This window comes from Ochotona princeps, chromosome 7 (genome assembly GCF_030435755.1).
Source record: "Ochotona princeps isolate mOchPri1 chromosome 7, mOchPri1.hap1, whole genome shotgun sequence".
NCBI lineage: Eukaryota > Metazoa > Chordata > Mammalia > Lagomorpha > Ochotonidae > Ochotona > Ochotona princeps.
Window position 1 is genome coordinate 71,543,169 of NC_080838.1, and position 10,898 is coordinate 71,554,066.

At 39.7% G+C, this 10,898-nt stretch overlaps 1 protein-coding gene across 2 annotated transcripts in view; it reads left to right on the forward strand.

The window, feature by feature from the left end:
* Window positions 1–10,898, forward strand: part of LOC101526359 (UDP-glucuronosyltransferase 2B14-like) — a 29,719-nt gene extending 18,821 nt beyond the window's left edge. Inside the window, exons 4-6 of one of the 2 annotated variants that reach the window (XM_058667250.1) lie at window positions 418–505; window positions 1,299–1,518; window positions 10,573–10,898. In XM_058667250.1, coding sequence (XP_058523233.1) covers window positions 418–505; window positions 1,299–1,518; window positions 10,573–10,849 — 585 coding nt within the window. In that variant the 3' untranslated portion in view covers window positions 10,850–10,898. The remainder of the gene's footprint in view (window positions 1–417; window positions 506–1,298; window positions 1,519–10,572) is intronic. The other variant, XM_058667251.1, reaches the window with a different exon arrangement.

The following is a 10,898-nucleotide window of genomic DNA, read 5'->3' on the forward strand; positions in this document are numbered from 1 at the left end:
TTATGGAAATGTGGACATAACTCATTTTAGTTTTTACAAGGAAACTTTTAGTATTAACTTTGAAAGATAATGCTAACATTAAAACATACATATTTGAAGAATAAATAGTTCACTGCTAATGTGTCATTCTTTGCATGAGAATTAAATAGCTGAAGCTGTCACTCACCAGTTCACTCACTAAGGCTCTTTATACGGAAAATTCTTAGATTTCACATCTGATCAAATATAAAATATCAGCACAGGAAAGGGTGTTCTGTTAAAACCCTTTGTTCTTTTCTTATCTTTTCTATGGACAACATTTAGTTTTTGATATGCCAATCATTTGAAATTTGTGATATGCTTTCTTTAAATTCAACCATGGGTAAGATATTTTCTTTTTTTATTGATTACATGTGACACGGTTTCTTTATTTAACAGGTTTTATGGAGATTTGATGGAAAGAAACCAGAAACTTTAGGGCCCAACACTCAGGTCTATAAGTGGATTCCTCAGAATGATCTTCTTGGTAAGACCTTGTTTAAAAACAACTGCTAAAAACATGTGTAATAGTCAATGCTACAACCTTCTTTGTGGGAAACCCCAAATTAAAGACCTAGTGAATTATTTATTTGTTTTGACTTGAAATGCATATTACAGAAAAAGAAAGTATTTTGAATCCACTGATTTACTTCTCAAATGGCTAGAGATGAGCTGACCTGAAATCAGGACCTTCTTTCTGGTCTCCCACATTGGTGCAGGTTTCCAGGAACTTGAGTGATTCTGAGTTGATTTCCCATGCTACAGGCAGAGAGCTGGCTCAGAAGTGGAGCAGCCAGGACTAGACTTGTTGCCCACTTCGGATGCTGACACTGCAACGTGGAATATGATCATGTGGAGTCACCGCTCTGGGTTCTAAATGCACTGTGTTTCTAAAAGACAATATTCCAACTTGCACTCAGCTTCTATTTATGTGTATAATACTTATTTTATTCAGATCTCTCTTTGTGTGCACTCATTGAATTTTTGTGCATGAAACATATTTTATTCAGAATTTTCTTTCTTTATGTTCACTCATTGAACTTGCATTCATTGAAAATATTTTAAATCTGACACTTCCCCTTCCATTTGGCCTTCACTTACTTTCCCAAAGGACTTACATGCCAGTTTCTTTTGATCGGAAAGCAATTTCATGCAGATTTATGTCTATCAGTGATTTGTCAACCAGAGAGCTCTGTCTCTTTATCATCTTATGCTGTGCATTTCCCATTTCATTCTAAGATTTAGGCTTAATAATTTTATTATAAATTCTTCTACCCTAGGTCATCCAAAAACCAGAGCTTTTGTAACTCACGGTGGAGCCAATGGCATCTATGAGGCAATCTACCATGGCGTCCCTATGGTGGGTCTTCCTTTGTTTGGAGACCAACCTGATAACATTGCCCACATGACAGCTAAGGGAGCAGCTGTGAGACTGAACTGGAAAACCATGTCAAGTGCAGATTTGCTCAATGCCTTAAGGACAGTCATTCATGATCCTTCGTAAGTATTACTTTCGTTAAGACTAGACAGTGTTTACCCATAAGTTATCAGATGAAGGCCAAGAGGGTAGAAGCAGTTGAGTCTAAGCAAGAACAAATGTTGAGCACAGATTTCCTTAAGGTTGGAAGGCAACCGTAAGTTAACTCTTCTGAGTTTTGCCATGATTTCTCATTGGTTTCAGTAGAGTTCTCTGGATAGTGCACAGATTGGGAAACTGTATAAATTGAATGAGATGTGTCCCTGAAGATGACCGCAAGAGGCCTAAAGGAAAGCATTAAGAATGCAACTGAAAAACTGGGTGGGGCTTCTCTCTCAATATCCCCCTTTACCTCAGATACATGATGGAAACAATATGGAGATAATACTATTACCCACTTCCCTATACCCCTTGAACCTTTTTTTTTTTTACCGTAATTAACTATGTAAAGATTGTCAACAAAAATACTATAAAAAAAACTTCAAAAAAAAAAAAAGAAAAAGAATGCAACTGAATCAAGCAATCAATGTATAAAAGTGCTAACCTACTTTCAGCACACTATGGGTTTCTTAAAGCTTGAGCACTCATAAGATGTTATATTTTAAGATGAAATTGCTCATGTGCAGTTCAGATACACAACATTTTATGGGCTATATGTAAACAGTAAAGAGATTCCTGGAGTGAAGCTCATTAACATTGACATGACCTCACATTGATAGGTTTGTTTTAGGTTCTTCTCAAATGTTTTGTTTTCCATAAAACAACATGCTGTAACCAATTCATTCTTGGCATTACATTTATTGTTTTGCCAATATTCCTTCCTAATGCTTTTGTCATGTCATTCATATTGGATAGCAACTGGGACTTTTAAATTTACCCAGTTACAGCTATTGAAACAAAAAGCTAGTTACAAACGCAACCAGGTTTTTATTTTATATGGTTGTTGCTTTTCTGGAAGAACTTAAAATATTTTAAAAAATGTTCAAATTGAGCCTTCCTGTCTAATAATGAAACTTATGGAAGTAACAAATCATTGATTTGAAAGTATTTTCAATATACACAATAATTCTAGTAAAATTTTACTGCTATGTTCTTGACTTCAAGGACATACCTTGTATGTTTCCCCTTTGCTTCAATGTGATTTTAAAATTTAAAAACACACACATTTTGATTGGGAATATTGATAAGAATAAAGCTTATAGGATTTAGAATGCAGGTCTCTTCCATTTTATTACAGCTGTCATCCATCAAAAAGCAACATAAGAACCACTTTTGTTTTTCCTTTTTGATTGGGAATATGCCTTTCATTTGTTGATTTAAACTAAAGTGCATTGAATCATAATGTACAATGGTTTTCAAAATTAATAACAAGAATTTCTCAAGTAGGTGACACATGTTGAATTCATATGGTTTAACTCACATTGGACTAGTTCTTTCCATGTATTATTTAACTTCTTCATTGTAGTCTTTATTATATTATGAACAAATCTCTGAGTTGGGGTACTGTGCTTTCTAAATAGGACAAAAAGTAATTTTCCCCATATTTTGGCTTAAATTTGGTAGAATCATAATTCTACAGGCATCCTTCACATTTAAAGACTAGGCACAAGTAGAATTGCAATGCTTTAGATAAATATTATGTCTTTGTCAGTACTCATGAAGGATAAGAGGAAAGAGGGCAATGAGAAGGCCAGGGAATGAAGGAGGGATGTGTTATTTAGAACTTTAGCCATGAAATCCAAAAACCTGTTCTCGTTATATTAATAAAAGTGTCCAGTGAAGAATAAAAGTAACTGCACTATTGTAAAATTGCAAGGTTTCAAAGTAAAATGTGAGAATTTTTGAGAGAGCTTTTATTGTTCTACTACATACTATGAATAATTGAAAGAGTTTTAAGAATCAATACATTTTTGCTTTGAGCACTAGGATTGGAAAGGTAATATTACTACATATTTCATTTAGAGATGAACAACTAGGAACAGAGAAACTCATAAGAAAGACTGGCAGGATTCAAGGTTGAAAACAAAGCAATTAAATGTGATTCATTCATTTTTGATAACTTATCCACTGATACAGTATGAATACCTCAATTCTAATTGACATACACACATCATTTGCTTTGCCCACTTAACTCCACTTCTAATGAATCTGTGATGTTCATAATGTTGAAATTAGTTTTTGCCTCATAATGAGGTTCCTTCATAATTCCAATAAAATGATTCAAGTTCTACATAGCTTTTTTGTTCTTGTTGCTGTTATTTTTATTTTTTATTTTTTATTATTATTATTTTTAATTTTTTATTATTTTTAATTTATTAATTACATTGTATTATGTGACACGATTTCATAGGTACTTGGGTTCTCCCACCCCTCCTCAAACCCTCCCACCATGGTGGATTCTTCCACCTTGTTGCATAACCACAGCTCAAGTTCAGTTGAGATTCCCCCATTGCAAGCATATACCAAACATAGAGTCCAGCATCTTATTGTTCAGTCAAGTTCAACGGCTTCTTAGGTATACCCTTTCTGGTCTGAAGACAGAGCCAGCAGAGTATCATCCCAGTCAATTGAAAGCTCCAACATACCATCAGCAAAAATTTACATCATTATGGAATTAATTGACATAGTAATGAGTAACCAATATGTTAAAAGTAAATGCGAGTTCCTAGCCACCTTCTGTGACCACCTCACTTACATTTCAATTTTAGTTTATACACAACATATAACATTCATAACATAACATGTTATACATAACATCATATCATCTTAAATTAAGGCAAACATGTGGTATTTAACCTTTTGGGATTGGCTCATTTCCCTTAGTATAATGGTCTCTGGTTTGGCCCATTTGGCCACAAAGAACTGTATTTTGTTTTTTTTAATAGCTGAGTAGTATTCCATGGAGTAGATGAACCATAGCTTTCTTATCCAATCCTCTGTTGATGGGCATTTTGATGCTTCCATGTTTTTGCAATTACTGATTGTGCTGCTATGAACATAGGAGTGCATGTTGGTTTCTCATAAAACAATTGTTCTGGATATATTCCTAGGAGTGCTATTGCTGGATCATACGGTATGTTGATTTTGAGTTGTTTGAATATTCTCCATACTGATTTCCATAGAGGCTGTACCAGCCTGCAGCCCCACCAGCAGTGGAGTAGGGTTCCCTTTTCCCCGCAACCTCGCCAACAAGTGTTGTTGGTGCTTTTATTCATGTGGGCCAGTCTTACTGGGTTGCCTTTTTACTTTGTTGATTGTTTCTCTAGCTGTACAGAAGCTTCTTAGTTTGATGAGGTCCCAATTGTTTATTTTGGTCTCGATTTCTACTGCTTTTGGAGTCTTTTTTAGGAAGTGAGGACCTACCCCTAAGTGTTGCAGTGTGTTTCCAACATTTTCTTCCAAAAGTTTGAAGGTTTCTGCATGTAGGTTTAGATCTGTTATCCATTTAGATCTGATCTTAGTGTATGGTGAGAGATGTGGATCTATCTTTTTGTTTCTGCAGGCTATTAACCAGTTGTCCCAACAGCATTTATTGAACAGACCTTTCCATTTGCCTGGGTTGTCATTTGTCTTTTTGTCAAAGATTATTTGGCTGTACTTGTTTGGGTTCCCTTCTGGTGTTTCTATTCTGCTCCATTGATCTTCCTCTCTATCTTTGTGCCAGTACCAGGCTGTTTTGATGACCACTGCCCTACAGTATGTCCATAGATCCGGCACTGTGATTCCCCCTGCTAACTTCCTGTTCTTCAGGATGGTTCTAGCTATCTGCAGTTTTTTGTGTTTCCAGATGAACCTTTGGATCATTGTTTCCACTTCCATGAAGAATGTTTTGGGCAATTTGATTGGGATTGCGTTGAATGTATATATTGCTTTTGGCAGTATAGACATTTTAATGATATTGCTTTTACCTATCCAGGAGCATGGGATGCTACTCCATCTTTCAAGGTCTTGTTCAATTTCTTTTTTAAGTAGTTTGTAGTTTTCTTCAAATAGGTCTCCTACATTTTTGGTTAGATTTATTCCCAGATATTTCATACTTTTCTCTGTTATTTTGAATGGTATCTTGCTGGTTAAATCTTTTTCCATCTTGGGGCTGTTCGCATACACTATGGCTGTTGATTTTTGTTCATTAATTTTGTACCCTGCCACTCTACCAAACTCTCGTACAAGTTCTAGCAGTCTCTGTATTGAGTCTCTTGGCTCTTCTACATAAAGAATCATATCATCTGCGTATAGTGAGAGCTTGACTTCTTCGTTTCCCATTTGGATTCCTCTGATTTCTTTTTCTTGTCTTATGGCCTCAGCGAGTTACTCTAGGACTGTGTTAAATAGTAGTGGAGAAAGTGGACATCCCTGTCTTGTTCCAGATCTCAGTGGGAAGGGTTCCAGTTTTTCTCCATTCAGTATGATGCTGGCGTTGGGTTTTTCATATATGGCTTTAATTATGTTGTGGATTTTTCCATCTATGCCTACCTTGGTTAGGGTTTTTAGTAGGAAGTGGTGTTGAATTTTGTCGAAAGCTTTTTCTGTATCTATTGATACTATCATGTGATTCTTGTTTTTCAGTTTTTGGATGTGGTGTATCACATTGATGGATTTCCGAATGTTGAACCATCCCTGCATTCCAGGGATGAATCCTACTTGATCTGGATGAATGATCTGTCTGATGTGTTTTTGAATTCTGTTGGCTAGGATTTTGTTGAGAATCTTAGCATCAACGTTCATCAAAAAGATAGGTCTGTAGTTTTCCTTCTCTGTTAGTTCTCTGTCTGGTTTTGGGATTAAGGTAATGTTGGCTTCATAGAATGAGTTTGGAAGGGTTGCTTCTTTTTCTATTGTTTTGAAGAGTTTGTAGAGGATTGGGGTCAGTTCTGTTCGGAATGTTTTGTAGAATTCTGTGGTGAAGCCGTCTGGGCCTGGGCTTTTCTTTGCTGGGAGGTCTTTAATCACAGATTCAATCTTTGCTTCAGTTATGGGTTTCTTCAGGTCGTTTGTTGCCTCTGGGTTAAGTTTTGGCAGGTGGTAGAAGTCTAAGAACTTTTCCATTTCTTGGTGATCTTCTGATTTGTTGGAATACAGTGCTTTGTAGTAATTTCTTATTATGGCCTTAATGGATGCGGTGTCTGTTGTTATGTTGCCTTTTTCATCTTTGATGCTGCTAATTCTTGCTTTGTCTTGTTTTTTCTTTGTCAGTCGGGCCAGTGGGGTGTCTATCTTGTTTAGCTTCTCAAAAAGCAGCTTTTCAATTCATTGATTTTGTGTATAGTTTTTTTATTTCTATCTGATTAATTTCCTCCCTTGTTTTGATGATTTCTTGTTTCCTATTGTGTGTGGGGCACTTCTGCTGTTGTTTTTCCAATTCCTGGAGGTGTGTGTTTTGTTCCTGTATTTGGCGCCTCTCTTGGGCCTTGACATGAGCTCCAATTGCGATGAGTTTACCCCGTAGCACTGCTTTGGCAGTGTCCCACAAATTTTGGAATGTTGTGTCAGAGTTTTCATTGGTTTCCATAAATTTTTTGATCTCATCTTTAATTTCTTCTCTGATCCATTGTTCGTTTAATAGCATATTGTTCCACCTCCAAGAGTTTCTGTATTTCCTGGGGCATTTTGAATTGCTGATTTCCAGTTTCATTCCGTGGTGGTCTGAGCGGGTACATGGTATGATTCCTATCTTTTTGAAGTTATTTAGGTTTGCTTTATGTCATATCATGTGGTCGATCCTGGAGAAGGTGCCATGCACTGCTGAAGAAAAAAATGTATAATCTGTGGCCTTAGGATAAAAAATTCTATAAATATCTATCATGTCCAGTTGTTCTATTGTTTGTATGAGCTCTGTTGTTTCTTTGTTGAGTTTTTGTTTTGCTGATCTGTCTATTGTTGTTAGTGGGGTATTAAGATCACCCCCTATTATTGTGTGCATATCTATGTCTCCCCTTAAGTCCGTAAGTAATTGCTTCACGTAGCTAGGTGCATTTGAATTTGGTGCATATATGTTCACAATGGTAATTACTTCCTGATGGATCAGTCCCTTCACCAATATATAATGTCCTTCCCTTTCCTTTTTGATGTGTGTCAGATTGAAGTCCACATCATCTGAAATTAAGACAGCTACCCCAGCCTTTTTTTCTCGTCCATTGGCATGAAATATCTGTTTCCAACCTTTCACTTTCAGCTTCTTCGAATCTCTTCTGGTTAGATGTGTCTCTTGTAGGCAACAGATAGTTGGGTGCTGTTTGATAATCCATTCTGTTAATCTATGCCTTTTGATTGGTGAGTTCAGGCCGTTTGTGTTAAGAGTTAAAATTGAGAGGTTGTGATTTTGCCCTGCCATACTTGTTTTTGTGGGTGTTGATATCTGTGTAATTGCCCTTCCTTGTGTGGACTTTAGTGGGGAGACCTTCCTGTTTGCCATCTTTGCTTATGATTCACCTCCTTTTTTTCTGGATTTAGTGCATTTCTAAGGAGATTTTGTAGAGCTGGTTTTGTGCTGGCATATTCTTCTAATTTCTCTTTGCTGTGAAAGTATCTGATTTCGTTCTCAAATACGAATGAGATCTTTGCTGGGTACAATATTCTTGGTTGACAGTTGTTCTGATTCAGGATTTGGAAGATCTTTGTCCATTCTCTTCTTGCTTGTAAGGTCTCTACAGAGAAGTCGGCAGTGATTCTGATTGGTTTTCCCCGGTATGTGATCTTTTCTCTGCTTCATACTTGTCTCAGGATTCTTTCTTTGTCTTCGTTGGAGTGGAACTTGAGCACCATATGTCTGGGTGAAGATCGCTTTGGGTCATATCTACTGGGAGTCCTCTGACCGTCCTGGATTTGGGCTGGGTTCATGTTCCAAGTATTTTGGAAGTTTTCCTGTATAATTTCATCGAGCACCATTTGCATTCCTGACTCTTTTTCCGGTCCTTCAGGACGGCCAATAATCCTAATATTTGATTTTCTGAGGTGGTCTTTCATTTCTTGTATGTTCTTATTGGCTTTGTTCAGACTTGTCTCCAGCTGTTTAATGAGCTGGGTATGTTCGTTTTGTGTGTCTTCCGTTTCAGAGATCCTCTCTTCTGCTGTATTTATTCTGTTGGTTAGGCTCTCAATTTTGTGCTCTAAGGTAAGGATTTTACTTTTCATTTGTTGTATTTTTGTCACTATGTGGTTCTTGAATTCCTTGAAGTCCTCCCAATTCTTCTCATTGTCTCTGACATATTTTAACATTATTTTTTTGAATTCCTTGTCTGGTAGATCTTCTATGTCTTCATCTCGCATCTCTGAAATAGACATTGGCTTTTGATCCTTTATTGGTAGGGTGTTGGCTCTCTCATCTGGATCATTACCTTTTCTGGTATTTCTTCCCATTGTGTTAGTGTTTCTTTTTTGAGAGACCTAGGCACCAGTGTGCTGAGGGGTCTCCAAGCACTATCCTGTAGAGATCGGAGTCTGCAGGCATGGAGTAGCAGGGTGGGGGAATTTTCAAGGCACTTTTGGTGCGTCTCCAGAACACTGGACCTCAGGGCGCCACTTCCAGGGCCCAGCAGATTCAAAGCGCACTCTCAGCTTGTCCCCTACAGGTATGCTACCACAGGGCGTGGGGGAGTGAAGGCACTCTCTGTGCACGCCCACTGTGCACGGGATCACAGGGCTCAGAGGATTCTAGGTGCTTTCTCGGTGTGTCTCCAGTGCCAGGGACTGCAGGGCTTGGAGGTTCCAGGTGCTCTCTGGGAACGCCTCCTGCATGCGGGTCCGCAGTGCCCTCCTGGTGCATCTCCCAAGCACGGGACTATAGGGCGTGGGGTGTTCCAGGTGCTCTCTGGAAGTGCCTCCTGTGCAGGCCCGCCCACCCCTGCACTTGCAGGGGACCGACCGCCCCAGTGGTAGCACGGGACTGCCCAGCCCAGAGGCTTGCAGGGGTTCCTGTGGGATAGCACCACCCAGCTGAGTGCCAGACCGCAAAGGCACGAAGGAGTATTCAGTGTGCCTTTTGCCTTTCTCCTCAGCGCACAGGACCGCTGTGCATCGCCTCCCAGACACAGTTTTGACAGTTTCAAGGCACTCGCCCTATGTCCCCAGACGCTGGAATCTCGGGGGGTGAGGGGTGAGGAGATGAACACCAAGGATGTTCAGGCTCTGTGCATGCCCCTAGGGGGCCAACTCCTGGAGCCTCTGACCGACCACTGTTCCCACCCAACTCACTCAAACCTCAGGTTCTTGCAGTCTGCCTTTTCCTCTGCTGGTAACCCTCGCCGCAGGTGCGTCTCCTGGCGACTGCGTCCGTTGCACGTCCCGGCGGGTCCCAATGGGACCTGGAGACTGTGGCAGGTGCAGGTCCTGGCGGGGCTTGGCGACTAGGGTGGGCGGATGCCAGCGCGTCCTGATGACTTCGGGTCCTGATGACTGCAGCAGATGCAGGTCCTGGCGGGTCCTGGCGACTAGGGTGGGCAGGTGCCAGCGGGTCCTGATCACTGCTGGTCCTCACGGCCTCAGCGTCTGTGGGTCCTGAGGTCTGCGGGTCGACTGCGGCTCTCATCGGCTGCACTCAAATGTGACTCAGCAGGTCAGAAGCGGAAAGCTGTCTTCCCTGCCCTTTGTTTTGTTTTTCCCTGGTTGCTCTTCCGAGTTGTGTGGATTTTTTTGGCTCCACACTGTCCAGGGAACTTCACGTTCTTCTCCCTGTAGCTCTATGCTGCTCCACTTACCCTTTTGTCGCGTTCTAGCCCTCTCTGTCTGTGAGCTCCCTCACAGTCTTCCTCCTGTGTCGGCCATCTTGCGAGTCTCCTGTTATTTTTATTTTTGTGCTTTCTTTTTCTGAACTTCAGTATTAACTGACTGCAATATCTGGGATGCAATGCTAGACCTGTTTGTTCTCACCCGCTTTCCTCCACATATTGATTACCTGTACATTGAATTTCTATTTATCGAATGCATATTAGCTTATCAGATTATTATAATAATTATGAAAGAAATTATATTATTAATCTTCCATATGTATGTAGCACTCATTTTATCATCTGCATGAAAATTTCACACATCTATATTTACGTTTCAGTCTGTAATTTGTCCTCTATTTGATTTTCCTCCAGCTATAAAGAGAATGTCATGATGTTATCGAGAATTCACCATGATCAGCCCATGAAGCCCCTGGATAAGGCAGTCTTCTGGATCGAGCATGTCATGCGCCACAAAGGAGCCAAACACCTTCGCGTTGCAGCCCATGACCTCACCTGGTACCAGTACCACTCTCTGGATGTGATTGGATTTCTGCTGGCCTGTGTAATAATCATTGCTTATCTTGTCATAAAAATCTGTCTGTTTGTTTATCAAAAGCTTGTTAAGACAGAAAAGAAAAAGAGTGATTAGAGTTCTTTCACACCGAAAGTGTCTGACCGGTGATACTTCAGCTTAATTC